The sequence below is a fragment of the Mastomys coucha genome, unplaced genomic scaffold, assembly GCF_008632895.1.
Source record: "Mastomys coucha isolate ucsf_1 unplaced genomic scaffold, UCSF_Mcou_1 pScaffold21, whole genome shotgun sequence".
Lineage (NCBI taxonomy): Eukaryota > Metazoa > Chordata > Mammalia > Rodentia > Muridae > Mastomys > Mastomys coucha.
Window position 1 is genome coordinate 161,488,789 of NW_022196904.1, and position 18,409 is coordinate 161,507,197.

General features: G+C 44.8%; 1 protein-coding gene across 1 annotated transcript in view; it reads right to left on the reverse strand.

Moving 5' to 3' along the window:
- The window catches only part of Gldc (glycine decarboxylase), an 83,749-nt gene that overhangs the window by 7,732 nt on the left and 57,608 nt on the right, over positions 1-18,409 (reverse strand). The window contains exons 17-21 of the mRNA XM_031390077.1: positions 12,680-12,805; positions 10,432-10,581; positions 9,178-9,290; positions 7,792-7,933; positions 4,957-5,068 (exon numbers count right to left, since the gene is read on the reverse strand). Coding sequence (XP_031245937.1) covers positions 4,957-5,068; positions 7,792-7,933; positions 9,178-9,290; positions 10,432-10,581; positions 12,680-12,805 — 643 coding nt within the window. The remainder of the gene's footprint in view (positions 1-4,956; positions 5,069-7,791; positions 7,934-9,177; positions 9,291-10,431; positions 10,582-12,679; positions 12,806-18,409) is intronic.

Consider the following 18,409-nt stretch of genomic DNA (forward strand, 5'->3'; position numbering starts at 1 on the left):
TCTGTAGACCAGGTTGGCCTCGAACTCAGAAATCCGCCTGTCTCTGCCTCCCAAGTGCTAGGATTAAAGGCGTACACCACCACTGCCCGGCGTGAAATTCTTAAGAATTAACAAAAATACTTTATTAAAAAGGTGAGGGGGTGGAGCAATAGAATAACAAAATGAAGTGGCCTGGCTCATGTGCTGACTATCTTCGGAATAGCATGGGTGTAGTGGTTTGAATGAAAATGGCCCCTGTTGGCTCTTAGGCAGTAGCAGTATTTTTCTTGTATCCTTGATAGAGTAGGTGTGGCCTTGTTGGAGGAAGTGTGTCACTAGGGGTAGGCTTTGAGGTTTCAGTTGTTCAAGCCAGGCCCAATGTCTCTCTCTTCCTGCTGCCTGCAGATCAGGCTGTAGTACTCTCGGCTCCTTCTCCAGCACTATGTCTGCCTGCACGTTTGCCGTATTTCCCACCGTATTTCCCACCGTAAGGATAATGGACTAAGCCCCCAAAAGCGTAAGCCAGCTCTAATTAAATGGTTTCCTTATTAAGAGCTGCCTGGGGTCATGGTGCCCCTTCACAGCAATAGGAACCCTCACTAAGACAATGGGATTGTTCTATGAAAGATAGGATTCTCCAAGCTCCCCTGAAGAACACAAACTGCAACATTCTCACAGATGAGTGGCAGATAGAAATATTAGTAAAATTATGCTGCCAAAGTCTAAACACAGGAATGCCCTGAAGAGCACATGGTGAACCTAACCCAAAAGAAGAGACCTGATAAGTTAAAAAAAAAATCCTTCTCTTACAAATCTACCATCTTTTCTGGGTATGGCAAGAGGCCATGCCTGTAATCCCAGCACTGGGGAACATTAAGGCAGGTCAATCACAAATTCAAGTCTCCTTGAGCTATGCAGTGAGATGCTATATCAAAAGAAAACAAAACAAAGCCCCACAAAAGCACCTAACTAAAGAGACTGACCGACCAATACCACCACCAAAACAGTTATTTTACCTAAAGTGATTACTTTTCTCTTCATTGTAGCAGAAGAACATATTTCTCCAGCTTCTCCACCTATCTCTTGCCTGTCTTACCCTTGTTTGCTTTAAAAGCCCACTAGCCTAGGCAGTTTAGTTACTATTCAGATCTCAGAGAACCAGCTCATGCTGGCGAGCCTGGAGTTCATTAAAACGATTGCCTCACAGACATCTGTAATTCCAACGTCTGATTTAGTGCTGGTAAATATGATTAAGATGAGCATTGGTCTTCTAATAGAGCCATTGGACACGTTAGAATACACCGTGATTATTGAAAACATTCCTATTTTGAGTCCCCAAAGCACAACAGCTCTGGGGTTCCAGGACCCAAAATATGAGATCTGAAATTGTGCAACATATGTGTTCAGCAGACCAACATGAGTCAATGTTTGGTTTGACTAACTCTGGGATTGAGTAATCAAGTCTGCAATCAGCAATCCATTTTAGTCTGGGATGAGAACTGCTACTTGCAATTTAATTTGGGGGTAAAATGTCAAAAGTAAGTGGAAATTCCATCCATCCATCTTTCTGTACTCTTAAGTCCCACAGGATGGAGTAGGGCTCTATGCCCAAAGCCACTACCTAAATGCTAAGTGCATGGTGACATCTGACCTTCTCTCGTGGGTGCCAACCAGCCCCATTCAACTTAAGTCACATTAATCCCTGCTTTTAAAACCTAAACTTTGCAATTGGCGAGCACGTTAAAAACTGCTGAATTGTGCAGCTTAAATGAGCAAATTATATGAGAAGGTATGTTAATTCTATCTTAGTAATGCTGCCCAAAGTAAAACATAATATAAGACATTAAGGGTTGGGACAGCTCATCGTTAGAATATATGCCTAGGAAGAGTGAAGCCCTAGATTAAAAAACGATTACTGCCACCGATAATTAACTAAAAAAATCAGAGAAAATCTTAAGTATTATAAATTAAAACAAAGTATCTTCCAGTCATGACATTGGCATTTTTTTTTAACTTTGTTGTTTTTTTAGTCTGTTCTTCTCACTACACTCTTGGTGTGATGGGCACTCTCAATGCTACTAGCATAAAATAATTGACGCAGTGTCTTGAGAAAATAATTGAAAAGAAACATGTATGGAGGCTCAAGGCCTCCATACTCTCTTTTATATGTTATCTATAATTTTTCTTAAAAAAAAATTCAGAAGCACACTACTGGAGGGGTTGTTCTTACAGCAATGATACAATGCAGCAAATGGTGGAGACTTTAACTCTAGACTCACTGGAGCAGCGACACAATGCAGCAAATAGCAGAGACTTTAACTCTAGACTCACTGGAGCAGCGGTACAACGCAGCAAATGGCAGAGACTTTAACTCTAGACTCACTGGAGCAGCGATACAATGCAACAAATGGTGGAGACTTTAACTCTAGACTCACTGGAGCAGCGATACAACGCAGCAAATGGTGGAGACTTAACTCTAGACTCACTGGGCGTCCACACTATTTAGTCACATGGGGAAAAGCTCAGAAATAGGATAGGTAGTATCATGGAGCTGTGGGAAAAATACATGCTGCACAGCCACATAAAAGACATTGATGACAGCGCTGTGTGTGTGCATGTGAGAGGGAGGGGAGAGGCAGGGGGAGAGGGAGTGATGTTTAGAGACAGAGCCACCCCATAAAAGAAAGAAATTGGTGGTGGGGGTGGTGGTGGTGTGTGTGTGTGTGTGTGTGTGTTTGTGTGTGTGTGTGTGAGATAGATAGATAGATAGATAGATCGATAGATAGATAGATAGAGCATCCAAGCAACCACATAAAAAGACATTGGTGGTGGTGGGTGGGTATGTCTGTGCATGTAAGAGAGAGAAGTGAGAAGGGGGAAAGAGAGAGAGAAAGAGAGAGAGAGAAAGAGGAAGGGAGAGAGAGAGAGGGAGAGAGAGAGAGAGAGGAGCATCCAAGCAACCATATAAAAAGATATTGGTGGTGAGTGGGTAGGTGTGTCTATGCGTGTGAGAGAGAGAAGTGGAGGAGTGGGGGAAGACATAGATAGATAGATAGATAGATAGATAGATAGATAGATAGATAGAGTATCCAAGTAACCATATAAAAAGACATGGGGTGGTGGTGGTGTGGTGTGATGTGCTATGTGTGTGTGTGTGTAACTAGGTGGACAGAGGCTTGCTGGTCAGCCAACCCAGCTGACAGCTGAAATGCTGAGCTTCAGGTTCAATGAGATACCCCGTCTCAAAAAAATAATAAAAGAACTATTAAAGAGCTATTAAAGAAGGCATTTCTATGCCAACCTCTGGCTTCCACGTGCACTCATAAGGGTGAGCATGCCCTCCCACACAGATGCAAAAAAAACAAAAAATTCCCCCAAACTGCATCTGTGGTGTTAGCTTAATTGTCCAAGAGAAATAAGAAAGGGAATACAGTAAAATATTCAGTGTTAGCTCTACCTGGCTGATGGATGCAAGTGTCATTTAGATTTTCCCTCTCGTGGTTTTTTTTTTTATTTCCCCAAACTTCTGAATCGAACAATATACATCATTTATATAACCAGACAACATAAATATTCAGGCCGCTCATTAAAGCAAATACACATCAGGCTAGATTTCATATTATGGGAACTCTGTCTGAATTCATTAGTTAACTGCAGAAGCACTCTGCCGTGTTGCTTGGAGACACATTCCTCACAACCTCCTTTGCTCTCTGGAGAGTATCCTCCCCAGGGCTCCTGGTTATTTTCTTCTTTTTATTTACAAACTCACAAAGTATGCCTTTGCATCCGTATTTATAAGATCAGAACAGCCTTTAAATCAGAGACTATAAGCAATGTAGATGCAGGGTTTGCCTGGGCAGAGGAACCAAGAGTCCAAGCGGGGCACACTGGCCATCCTTCTTATTGCCAGTATCTGCTGAGTGAGTATCTTCACTCTCATTCCTCAGTGTTCTATCCTTGTTTCTCTTTCCATGACTGGAGCAGCCAGGTATAAGTGTCGACCTGGTTCTTTACTATCTCTTTCTCTTTGTGTGTGTGTGTGTGTGTATGTGTGTGTGTGTGTGTGTGTACACGCACACATGTACATGTATACCATGTCTATGCAGATGCCCTCAGAGGTCAGAAGAGAACATTGGCTCACCTGGTACTAGAATCACAGGTGGTTGGAAGCTGTCTACCATAGGTGCTGGGAACCTAGTTCGGGTCCTCTAGAACAGCAATAACTAACTGTTAAGCCATTTTCTAGCCCCTCCCTCTTTCTTACATCCATCACATCCTAGCACTTCTGGGTTGACTTTGTTCTCCTAGCCTTTAGTATCTCCTGAGATGCTAACACCACACTAAGGGGCAACTATGTCCAGCTGATTATGCTTCCAAGAACCTATCCATTTCACTGCCTTGACAATTCTCAGCCCTTTAGTGAATTTGATCATGTCATTCCCCAAGCTGGGAAACCTTTGGCTCAGGAGTTAAGTCTAGATTCTTCTAAGACCTTCAAGGTACCGAGCTGTCTTTTCAACCTCACCTCACTGGCCCTCTCTCTTCTTTTAAGCACATCCTTCGGGCAACTCCTCCTTACCCTGGCTGGCTCCTGTGTATGTTTGCTCATAGTAAACAACTGCTTCCTTTGTCGAAACTACTCCATCCATCCTGCTCTGGGTGGCTCCACTGTTTCAGACATCTCTACAACACCCTGTGCATGATCGGCTCATGGTGTTTATGTGAACATCTCGCTGTGTGGTGTAGGCTCCTTGCTGAACTAGGCTGTGTAGACTAGGGTGGGATAGCTTTTTACATAGTGATGAGTAAGTTGGCTCTCTCCAAGGATTCTACACTTCTGTATATTCTAAGAAATTAAAGCCTTCCTCTCACCTTTCAAAATCACATCTACATATAGCATAGTTATAGGAACCCCTCACATACAGAGTGAGCAAGCGAGAGAGAGAAAGAGGGAGAAAGAGAGAGAGAGAGACTTGCCTCTTGCCCCTCTGAAGAGGACTCTGTAGTGCTTCTCTAGTCGTTTGGCCATGTAGTTGGCATTGAGAATGGCGATTTCCGTGGCTTCTTTGAGGCCTTTTCCCCCCATCATCTGAAGCAAAGAGAAAAAGAACCATCAGCCATTGAGTGGGTGAGGTAAAAGTCAAGACACTAACAGATGCCCCTCAGATCAACTTGTTCAAATGAACTCACCAGTTCAGCATCGCTGCAGATTAAAATGAATGGAAATTCCAGAAAGGAAGTCTGTTAATCTCCTCCATGCTTGATTTTTTTTTTCTTTAAGCCTAATTTTACTTGCTTTTCTTTTTGGGGGGCGGGGTCATAATAACAAAGCCCCAAGCAGGGCACAGTTGAGTGCCCGATACTGCTCTCCAAAGAGAAAAAGGAACTGTTCTTAAAAATGTTCTAGTGTTTATTTTTCATTTACTGTGAATTTGAGATGTAATGAGAATTCTGAGGAATCTGATGAGCTCTTGGCCAAAGTCCATCAGATCAGTCTTGTGTGTTTGTCTTTCCATTGTCCACAACAAGGAATGTAAACGTTACTCGTGTTCATGTATAGCAACTGCCAGCTTCAATCTTTTCTTATTCTGGTGGTGAGTCTTTGCTGTCACACAGGGGGAAGGACACGAAGAACGAAGGGTTTAAAAATCAAGATTATGTCAATGTTCATGGCTGAGGGACCTCACATCCAAATGCACAACTGAACAAAACACTGGCACAAAGTTCAAAGTGAAGAGAGAACAGTGTGACCCGGGTGAGTCAGAATAGATTTCCAGCAGTGAAAGCTTTACCATAACCTTGAAAATGAGCAAATGAGGGGCAGTTGGGTCTGTAGACGGGGAGAGGGGAGAGGGTCAAGTGAGAGGACGGACAACAGCCCACAATGGGAAAGGCACGTGATTCATCTGGGAGTCACCTTAGCAACATGGATTAGGATCTCACATCCTAAATTTTTGCTTTGACAAGGGCGTGGCCAGCCAGCTTCCTCCATGTCACAGTCCCCAGCACCATTCTCTACATGCTGCTGGCTCTAAGCACAAGGCCACATCAGTTGGGTTTTATTCTCAGTGGGATGGGGCCAAAGCGCATGCTGGTGAGACCAGGCAGCGAAGGTAGTAGGAAGCCAGGAGGAGTTCAGGGCCATCAGGGAGAGAGTATCCTTAATGAGTATCCACAATGGAGTGCAGAGGGTAATGAAGAAGCTCCACCCAGTGTCTATGGGAGAAGTGATAGCCTGAAATAAGATAAGGCTCAAATAAACACTACTTATTTAGCTTTAAAACTCATACCCTGTTTGGTATTCCGGGCACATGGCCATACAGCCTTAGGGGCTTTACTTTCTATAAGTAAGAAGCCATCTCCAGCCCAAATAGCCCAATTGTACAGGGCCCATGGATCAAAGGGAACTGGGGGTTTGGTTATTTGCAAAGAAGACAATTTTCATTCTTGCTGGGCTTGTTTCTCTAATTTGCAAACGACTTGCATAACATTTCAAAGGAAAGACAGCTTCAAGGCTCCAGGGTACAGAACTGTTGCCTTTGCTTCCAAAAAACTTTTCATTAAAAACCATAAATGAAGCTGGGCATGCTTGGAGGTGCATCCTGGGAAAGCCAGGACTTGGGAGACAGTGGCAGCAGGATTAGGAGCTCAACCACTTCTGTCCCCAAAACAAAAACAAACCAAAAAGGGGAAAAAATAAAAAAAGAATTATAGGGATTGAAGAAATAGCTTAGTGGTTAAAAACATTGGCTGCTCTTCCAAAAGACCTGTTTCCAGGACCCATATGGTGGCTAATACCTAAATGTGTAATTCCAATCCCAGGCAATCTAATATACCCAATAGGCCCTGTATAGACACAGTACACAGACATATATATAGACAAAACATCCATACACATACAATAAACAAAGTCTCAAAATATTATGTAAAAAGGAATCATAACTACCAGGCAGTCACATGACCATCCATGCCTGTAGTCCCACACTTAGAAGGCTGATACAAGAGAATCATAAGCTTGTATCCAGACCGTGTCTCAAAATAGAGAATAATAAGCTTTTCAAAAAGAATCATAAATGTCATTGAATTCAAACCGAGCCAGCCCCACAGTTACCCAACACAATTTGTATAGCTGAGTTTGGGGTTTTTGTCTCACCCATGGCTACCCCTCCTTTAACAAGGGCCATTGGTTTGAAAAAGCTGCTCTAATTAACAACCTAGCAAAGAGTGCCTATTCACAGATTTGACATCCTAGGAGGTGGGCAGGCCAGTCTGAACAAGAGTTGCATAAAATCAATTCTGGTTTGAATGTTTCTGTATAGAAGGACAAAGGGAGATAAGCCTGTTCTCTCACAAAGCCCAATTACCCCTAAAATCACAGTTCCCCAAGTCCTGAGAGCAGGGGTTCTAAAACCACCCCCAAATTCCCCAGTACATCCTCCATGCCCCCAAGACATGCACCCTATCCTGTACCCCGGGATCTTAACAGAGTCTCATAATGACCACGCAGTGCTTTTCACTTTTGTGGAGCTGTGTGTACCCGACAGGAAACCAAATGACGCAGCCAGACCATTCGCATGACTCATGGAACTTAGTCATGTCTGGAAAAATGTAAAGCCATCATGAGAACCCAAAGGAACAGATGAAACAGTTCTGGGTGGCCTTCTAGAAGGTTTTCTTCAACCCAGCAGTGGCCATGACCCCGGCCATCAGCAGCGTCCTCAGACTCCCTTCTCATGTCACAGATTTAATTTTTTAGCCCCTTTGAGAAAGTGAGTCCCACTCCGCCACAGTAACACGTGCTCTTAAGCTCACCTTAATGTAAGCCCATGAAATGGGCAAGATGGAGCTGGAGCCCCATGGGGCCGCACTGACAGTGCCCACTGGCCAGGTGTCCTCATTTGGTTTTATGGAAACGATGGGATGACTGGGCAGAAAGGGAACAAGATGCTTCTTCCTGTGTTGGTTTTAAAGCACACATTGAAATGATGTGGAAAAGATGCAGTTGAACCAAGCGGCCACCTTCTCTAGGAGCTCTGTTCTTAGTGGGGGGACACTGAAGGTGGTGGGGACCCGACACGTGTAGGGGACAAATAACAAGAAAGCAACTCGGATGGGATCTCTTAAGTCCTCCCTCTCCCTCCCTTCCCCCTAATAGTTCCCAAGGACTGTGGTGGAGGACTTGGCAGAGGCAGCTCCACACAACCTTCTCGTAGCAACTCACATCCTTTTAAGCTGTCTGCTGACTGTGGAAGGCTGCTGCAGATCTGATGCCCCTACCCTCCACTGGAGGCTAGCACAGGAACACTGCCCCACGACACACCCTCTGAACCACCCGGGGCACTCATTAGCTATACATAATATAAATCAAAAGGAAGAGATATCTAGGCGTCCAGTAACCCTAAACACTGCCCCGCCCCAATCACCACACGTTTCGAAAACTCCAGAAGATAAGGCTGTTACTATAGTGAGGAAACTATCAGCAACTAAAATGTATTCTGTCAGGACTTAGTGACGTCATCCAGTTATCTCAAGTAATAAAGTTTATTTCCTCCTTAGTCATCAAAGAGGTAATGAAAATTAAAGCTAAAAGGAGTTCAGCACCCGCCTTCCATCTTCTTCACTCTCAATATTATCATAACCTATTTTTTGTTTTTGGTTTTGTTGTTTTGACAGAGTTTCTCTATGTAACAGCTCTGGCTGTTCTGGACTCGATTTGTAGAACAGGCTGGCCTTAAAATTACAAAGATCTGCCTCCCAAGTGTCGGGATTAAAGGCGAGTGCCACCACCCGGCAATTGTAAGCTTTTTCTTTTTAAGGAAAAGTGTATGAATACATACATACATACATACATACATACATACATACATACATACCTCTTGGAAATGTAAGGTCAAATCCCGAGACACTTGCCGGTAACATTCTAGTTCTGACCCCTTATACTTTAGAATAGCTTCCTGCTCATTATAGTTAACAAGCATGCTGTGGAGCCCAGAGAGGCTGACTGGATACCATGGTTACTAAGTAAATGATGTTTTTCTCTGGACCTAATCTAAAACACTCCGGCTGTGCATCCATATCCTGGAAGTGCACTAGACATGAAGGTAATTCTTCATACTTGAAGACTCAGAGAGGAAGAATAAGATGTTTTGGGCCATCCTGCTTTCTAAACTATCCCAAAGCCAGCACCCCACAACTCACACTCCGATGGGCCCCATGCCAGGCCCGCCTCCTCCATGGGGAATGCAGAAGGTCTTGTGGAGATTTAGGTGAGAGACATCGGACCCAAAGTCTCCAGGACGGCAGATTCCCACCTATCCAAAGGGAAAGAGCGCAAGTCAACGTCATAGCATGCAGGATGGGCATGCTGTTCTGTGCTGTTTGTCTCCCCAGGAAAGGTAAGCAGCAGAGCCACATCCAGCCACATCCACAATGCCCACAAAAAGACTTCCTAGGGCCGGGTGAGATGGCTCAGTGCTTAAAGGCGTTTGACACCAAGTTTCACGATACTGGAGTTCGATCCTCAGGACCCACATGATGGGAAAAGAGAACTGACTCCTGAACACTCTCCTTTGACCTCCACATGCACACACACACACACACACACACACACACATGCAATTTAAATATCGATTGTAAAAAGGGTTCCAAAAAAGGTTCTGTAGTCAACCTGGCATCCCACAGTCAAAGTGACTGCGGTTGCTATGGAAACAGAAACTGACCGTTTAGCCCTATTCAGATTTAAAAACACACACTGGGGCAGTCCATAGCTAAATGTCTACCTTAGGAGAAAGGAGAGGAAACACCGCTACCCCTGAGTTGCAATGTGTTCACTCTATTGAACGGGCAGCTTCTACAGTATCAGTACCAACCTTCTCTGGCAAATGCAAGGCTGGGCATTTATTATGCGCACCTAGACTCTAGGCCCTAGAGGATGCTGGGCTGAGGAAGAGGGAGCGAGGCTGCCGATTTCCCTGGGACAATACAGATACCCAGCTGCAATATTCAGCTGGTGATCCTGCCACGCCGACTGTGGGGAGACACATCTGCTTTAGGGCTGCTGAAGCAGAACACAATCCCTGGACAACACTTATGAACGGAATCAAACTAAGGGAGGAGAGTTAAAGAAGCAGGAGCTCACATTACACAGACCGGCAGTCACTCCTGCAACCCAGGAAGGCAGGACCGAATCCCTGGAGATCCTGGTAAAGTTAAAACTCCATGTAACGTGGCTTGTGCAAGGTCCACGGGAGCTCAGCATCTACCAGTGCCTGCCTAGAGCTTGGTTCTAAACTCCATCATCTAGGGAATCGAGAACTTGCCCGGTAGTGTCCCACAGAGGAATGGCACTCCTGACAATGTAAGCTGCTTTGTTTCAAAATAAAATTAACCTTTAAGAAATGAAAAACTAAAGACACCTCTATCTGTTTCTCAATGGGCACTAAGCATCCGCACCTGGGCGTTCATGTTCGCCCCGTCGAGGTACACCTGTCCTCCATGTTGGTGAATCAGGGTGCACACATCGCTGATATTCTCTTCAAACACACCATTGGTAGATGGATACGTGATCATGATGGCGGCGAGGTTCTCCTTGTGTTGATCCACCTGTGGAGACGGGGAGAAATGAGAGGAGGTGTTCTGATCCTCTCTCAGCTGAGATTTGGCTTTTTTATTTTATAGGATGAGGGGAAGTGAAATCTTGACGATTTGAATTCTTGACAATACCTCAGTCTACAACTGTGGTTGTTGAACAACCAATTGGTCTTTCATAAATCACCCAAAAGCAGCAGCCAAGTCCTTCTAGGATAAAGAAACCACAGGCTTTGGCTATGGCTCAGTTGACAGGGGCGTGCCCAGCATGCACAGACCCCTAGGCATACCAATTAAGAGCAGTACAGTCCTATAACTGTAGCACTGGGCAAAAAAGTGGTATCCTTGGGTACACTGTAACCATTGGTTACATGAGACTGTGTCTCAACAAAATTAAGCCAAAGCAAGAGGTTGCTCGGAAGATTTTTGGATAGTTTTAGTCCAGTTCTGTAAAATGGTTCTGCTTTGGTTCAAATCACCTCAGAAAATTCTTCTAGGAGCTAGACAGTGGGGGCTCACGCCTTTAATCCCAGCACTTGGGAGGCAGAGGCAGGAGGATTTCTCAGTTTGAGGTCAGCCTGGTCTACAGAGTGAATTCCAGAACAGCCAGGACTGTACAGAGAAACCCTGTCTCAAAAAATGGAAAAAAAAAATCCCAGGCTGTTTGGAGGGTGAGGGGAGGTGTCTCTGTTCATGACTAATCTTCCAGGTAGCCTTTCTGCTCTTTTTTTTTTTTTTTTTTTTTTTTTTTTTTTTTTTTGGTGTACACAGTCCTACCTTCCTTCCACGGAAGCTTGAGAAGGGTTACAGTTTTCATAAAAATCTCTCTCATTTTCGTTATTTTGTTTTGGAGACAGGTTTTGAATGTTTGGCTGGTTGGTTTGGTTTGGTATTTTTTTTGGTTTCTCCAGACAGCATTTCATTGTGTGGCCCTGGCTGTCCTGGAACTCATTCTGTAGACCATACTAGTCTGGAAATCAGAGATCTGCCTGCCTCTGCCTCCCGAGTGCTGGGAATTACAGGCGTGCGCCACCACCGCCACCAGGCTGTAGCACAGACTGACTCCAGCTTTCTGTGTAGCCAAGGGTGGCATTGAACACCTGACTCTTGCTCAAACTGTTGGTGTTACAAGTGTGTGCCACTGCGCCTACTTCTCTCATTCCCCTCCCACCCAAGAAAGCAACTGTATATAATAGGGTAATTCTACTTAGTTTTTCTTGACAAGCAAATGAGAGCACGGATAATGAGGGAGGGAAATCAAGCCATATTCCATATATTCTATATTGGACAAGCTTAATAATTACTAGTGACCCAGAATATTTTTGTGGAAAAAAAGGCAATGGAAAGGAAGTGGAGGATGGGAAAGATGAACGGGGCTGTGCGTTTTCAGAGTCCTTTCCAGGGCTTTTGCGTAGGTTCTCAGTACCCATGCCTAATAATCCTGACAGAATCACACCGCTATTTCACCAATTTTCCTTCTACTTAAGATGCAGCCTCCAGTCCACTGGTGGAAAACAGATACGGTTGCTAAGCAACCTCTTCCTGGAGGTTGAGAGATTGGGAGTGGGGGCTGGTGTTGGAGGAAACGGGAGAGCGTTGCCTGGAATCCAGCGCAGCACGGCTGGGAGACTTACAGTCCACGTGTGTGCTTTAATTCTCAGTGTAACCGTGACTGTCTGACCGTGAATGGAAAAATATGAGGACTAAGCAGGCCCTGCAGAGTCTTCAGACCACGATATTACAATAAATATTTCATTCGTTATATTCCAAGTGGAAGAATCAGGGCTGAGGGGGGTCTGTGAAAAGATCCTTCTCTTTGTGAGGCAGTGAGGGGGGATAGTAGATATGGCCGGTTTTAATTGGTGACAAAAATACAACTGCTTTTTATTTTTCTCTTTCCCTTAAGGATAGTTAGGATTTTTAGTTTTGTACTCATTCCCTACAGACCCATTTAGAGAAGGAATCGTCGTCTTTGATTACATACAAGGGAAGACAAAGTTGATACCATCCATCTATTTCACACGCCCCCCAACCCCAGCCCACCTCAGCATCACCCATCATTGGTCCCTTCCCAGCCCAGAGCACTCCAGTCTGCAAAGGGGAGGGTGAGTACCATGGCCTTGAGGTGAGCCACATCAATGTTGCCGTATCTGTCCACCTCCACCGGCTGGATCTTCATGCCCGCCATGTGGGCGCTTGCTGGATTCGTTCCATGGGCTGACTTAGGAATGAGACAAACCTTGTACGCACAAGGAAAGGAGGCAGAAACAAAGAAAAAAAATATCACCAGGATATTTCAAATTAGAGAAAAGTCTCCTAACATGTGTCTATGACACACATTACCACATCTAAAACTGACCACTGGTGCCTTGAACTCTGTGGTCATTAATGTTGTTACTGAAAAAACAATGTCCTGAAGGGGAAATTCCATTTGAATCCCCAAACACTTTACTAAAGTCATCAGAATCCCTTCTCGTCACCCAGAGCACTAAAGCCAGGCCTGTGGCTTTTCTAACCTCATCTTAGATGTAGCATATGGAAAACACCTTCTTTCTAACCTCATCTTAGACGTAGCATACGGAAAACACCTCCTAACAACATGAGGTTGCAAGTTGGTCTCTAGGACTCCAGTCCCACGGCTTCCGTGCTGCTCTTGGCTGAACCAGGACAGATGACAATGACAGACACACGTCAGGGCCTCCCTAGGCCAACTGTGCCAACATTTACTAGGTCCTTACTCTGCTGTGAAAGACTAGTGTGAGGATCAAAAACTCTGCATGGAAAATGATCAACACCTGCCCTGTGCTCAAATGACTTGTTTGCTAATAACACTAACACTCAGAGAAATAATGCCTAGTATGCACATTGCAGTAGGTAACTGACAAAATGGGACATGGCTTCTTCTTTGAAAAAAAATCAAGGAACAATGTCTCAAGACCACAGACGACACTAACCAAAAGACTGTTGGATTTGATTTTGAATTTGAGTGCTGGGACGAAGCCAGGTCCTTGCTCATGTCTGGCCACTCCTCTTCCACTGAGCTGCATTACCAGTTCCTTTAGTGGATTTTTTTCTGGGCAAGGGGAAAATGTATTGAAAAGCACTGACCCCAGGTCCTCATGCATGCCAGGAAAGCCAATGCCCACCATTGAGCAGCAGCCACACAAAAGATTTCCTGGGTATGGTAGGGGCAGAGCTGCAAGCCCAGGTTCCCGTGGATTCCTCCACATCAGGAATCATGACTACAGGAAACTTGCAATTTTCAGATCTCAGGGGGAAACAGCACAAGAGAGGACAAGATGAGTTTCCGGATAGAACTCAAACAACCTCCTACCCTGAAAAATCACAGAACCAATATGGCATCTCCTCTGGGGAGGGGTTATAAAGATGGGCTTCTGGAGGAAAAATACAGCTTCTACATGATCTTCCAAAACAGTGGATGACTTAAGAAAAACATGACTGCCTCCCGAGAGGCTTCATCCAGTATTTATCAGATGGAAACGGACGCAGAGACCCACAGCCGAACATCAGGCAGAGCTGTTTGAGTAATAAGGAGGAGTTGAGGGATAGGATTAATCACGCCAGAGGGGGTCAGAGACACCACAGAGTCAACTAACCCATGCTCATGGGGGTGTGCAGCTGCTGGACCGAGGCCCCCTACACATTTGTAGTAGATATGCAGCCTAGTCTTCAGGTGGGTCACTTAACAATTGGAGCAGGAGCCAGGCGGTGGTAGCACACGCCTTTAATCCCAGCACTTGGGAGACAGAGGCAGGCAGATTTCTGAGTTGGAGGCCAGCCTGGTCTACAGAGTGAGTTCCAGGACAGCTAGGGCTACATGGAGAAACCCTGTCTCAAAAAAAAAACAAAAACCAAAAACAAAAACAAAAAAACAAAAAAACGACCAAAAAAACCCAATTGGAGCAGGAACTGTCTCTGACTCTGCTGCCTGTCATTGGATTCCCCTCCCCTGGATGGGCTGCCTGATCGAGTCTCACTGGGAGAGGATGCTCTTAGTCCTGCTGCAGCTTGATGTGCCAGGGCGCAGTGGTACCCAAGGGGGGCTTCCCCTTCTCTGAAGAAAAGTGGAGGGAGTAATGGAGGAAGGGATTTATAAGAGTGGGACTGGGAGGAGAGGAGGGACAGGGTAGGGGGTGCAACTGGAATGTAAAGTGAATAAATGAATAAATTAATGAGAAAAAAACCACATGTATGCAAACCCACACAAGCCCACATACAAACACACACAGACATATTCAAACATACACACATAAACACACTCACACAGAATGGAGGATAAGGCTGGATGGTTCTGCAGTTAAGAGTATGTATACTCTCAAAGACAGCTTGAGTTCATTCCCTTCCTGTCAACTCTGTGGGCACCTGCATTCACACAAGGACACACAAACACCATCATTCACACAAGGACACACAAACACCATCCCATCCAGAACTTTAAGCAAAGGGCAAATGGAATTTTTTGATACTCTACTGCTAACTAAGTCCTTTTAAAATGACTCATACTCTGTGTGTGGTGACTTTTCCTTAATCTTTTCTTGTTTAAATTCTTGTTTTATGTGGTCAAACTTTTTTTGTCTTTATATATCAGGACCAAGACTGGAGGCAATATCCTTTCTCACAAGTTATTTTTATTCCACATCTTATGATGAAAGCAACCCTTAAGGGCAGACTTTTTTTTTTTTTTTGGCTTTTTGAGACAGGATTTCTCCATAGCTCTGGCTGTCCTGGAACTCACTCTGTAGACCAGGCTGGCCTTGAACTCAGAAATCCGCCTGCCTCTGCCTCCCAAGTGCTGGGATTAAAGGCGTGAGCCACCACTGCCCAGCAAGGACAGACTATTGATAAAGACTAGGAGAGGATACTGTCAAAAAAAAAAAATGAATATAAACTCTTCTTCATGGGCCAAAATTAAGAACTTATACCAAAGAGGTTGTCAAAACAAAAATAAGAGCCGAACGTGCCAGCCATGCCTTGTTCAGCTGCGTACAGCCTTCCAGGTGTTTCCTGTCCAAGGCCTTGGACCATGGGTGTTAGCATCTACAGCAAACCCCTAAAGATCTACAGGAGAGGATTATTCTGGATTTGGATTTTCAGCCATTCCTTTGTGGACTCCCAGGTGTCCATCAAGAGATCTGGCTACAGAGGGAGCTGCGATGGGTAAAGCAAGAATTTTGTGGGATGGCAAGAAGAGGACCCGCACCCAGGAGGAAGGGGGCCTGCGGAGATGAGGAGAGGTAATAGGTCCTCCCTAGCTCCCTAGCATCTGCCAACACCATGAAGACAGTTTCTGATCCTGTCCTCTAGCTGTAAGGTGGTCCCTGAGTGCTGTCATGAGACACTGAGTTTACAGCTGCCAAAGCAGCTGTGGGAAATCAATCCCACCCTCGGACAGTGGAGACAGGCCTGTAGACAACCCCGTGTCTTGGGAATTGGACTACTTTAAGCTAAAGTAAATTTCCCCTCACTTTAAAATCACAGTGCTCTGCAGGACACAGAAGTGTTAGAACCCAGAATTGATGTATTGGATTCTCTCAGGTGAATCCAACTATGGTCCATTTATATCCTTTGGGGGGCACTCTATCCTAACTTCCAGGAAGCCTGTGAGGAAGCACAGATTTCATCCTCAAAGAATTACTGACTGTATGACAGATTAAAATCTATGTATTTCCCAGAGATTAAAACCCAACAAAACCTATGACTGCCTCAAACATTCAGGAAGAGAAATGGTTCTCAAAAAATTAATTTTTAAAAAAAGGTGTAGATGCATTGATGTGAGAGCCCAGTGGTCTTCTGTCTTTCTGTAGGAAACCCAGCCTCTTGTCAGAGCACTCGGGTCGAGATTTGACCAGCAAAGTGAAAGACGGATTAAAAAGAGCTTTCTGCCTAGCACAAGGTAGTTGCTAAATGTTTCTTAAATAATTCCACATTATTTTCAAATTAAACTGATGAATCAAAAACTTGGGCCTTCTACTTCAGGAGCCTCTGAAGCTGACCCAAAGCAATTGTGAAGTCACATCCCAAAACAGCTGGAAGGCAGAGCACCATCAGGCACCTGGGCAGTTCTGTAACACATAACTTCTCCAACTCGTTTTCAAACTAGAAGGGTATGTTTGAGCTCCATTAGAGCCTATTGTGTGGGAGCAGCTGCCTTAGCCATCACTAATGTGGAAAATCTTCCCTGGCTATTTGAGTAATAAGTCATTCTCTTCTCTAAAAAGGGGCTAAAATTAAATCTGTTTGTCTAGAAGGCAGTCAGTGTTTCCAGACTGATGGGTTCTGTCCGTGTTTCTGAGCTCAGCACCTAGGAGGGCTTCCCTGACTTTCTTTTCTAATGTCCAGAAGTACAGAATCCTGCACTTCCATATAGAATGGCCTCTCACCTCCCTGTGCTAGCAGTGTGCACAGTGGTGCCAGAGAAGATATCATACCCGAGGACGGGGGGCTGTGGGGGAGGACTGGGATGCTCAGAGAGGGAGCAAGAGCCACCATCAGCCAGTCACCGAGGACCGTGTTCACCCAATTTAGAAGATCTCTCATCTGGGGTGTCTGGCTTGGTCCCCAAATCCTATATCAAAGCAACTATTTTCTGGTGTCAGGATGAGGAGATAGGTAAATACTGAGGATTGGGAAGGACCAGAGAGTGGAAAAAAACCTAAGTTCTGGCTGGCCCATTATCATCATTGCTTAGTCCTGGGCCTGCCACAGACTAATGTGTTTTGGATGCAGTGGTTCTCAACCTGTGTGTTGTGAGCCCTTTAGCAACCCTCTATGTCCACAAATATTTACATTATGATTTATAACAGCAGCAAAATTTCAGTTACGAAGTAGCAACATGAAATAATTTTATGGTTGGGGTCACCACAACAGGAGGAACTGTATTACAGGATCACAGCTTTAGGAGGTTGAGCAGTGGTGGAGAGGCAAAGGCAGGGAACATCAAGGCTTACAGGAATTTGAGACCCATGAAGGAACAAGGAGTAGCCATGTGATGTCCCCTCTCTGCACATCTTAGCTCCATAGTTCCCTTTCCTCATAAAGCTAAGAGAGGAAGGTCACAGGAAACCAAGTGGATAAACACACATTGGCATGTCTGCCTACTGTATCGTCAGGTCTCTCTGGCTGCCACACTCTCTCTATGCATGTCCAGGGCTTAGTAATTTCTGATTTCATAAATGGCACATTTCAAAGATTGTTTTAAAAAATCAATTTAGGGCTGGAGAAATGTCTCAGCGGTTAAGAGCACTGGCTGCTCTTTCAAAGGTCCTGAGTTCAAATCCCAGCAACCACATGGTGGCTCACAACCATCTGTAATGGGATCCAATGTCCTCTTCTGGTGTGTCTGAAGGCAGCCACAGTGTACTCATATACATAAAATAAATAAATTTTTTTAAAAATCAATTCAAATGACAGCTATGGTGGAATACATTTGTGAACCTAGCACTTAGGGTATTGAGGCAAAACAATTGCAAGTTCAAGGCCAGGCTGAACTATGTACTGAGACCGTACCTCAACTAACATCCAAACATCCAAACATCAAAACAAGTGGAGCATGTGCTCAGAAAGACAATCTCAGCACCTGGGAGGTGGAGGCAGGAGGTTGAGTAAGGAGTTCAAAGCATTCTTAGCTGAAGAGAGACTATGAGGCCAGCCTGGGCTACACGTCTGTGATAACAGTGATAACAGTATAATGGTAAACAAACAAAACCTATTGATGATGTAGCTCCGGTATACAGTATTGCCCAAATATGGGGAAGGCCTGGTTTCCATCTGCAACACCATGGAGGAGGAGGAGGAGGAGGGGGAGGAGGAAGAGGAGGGGGAA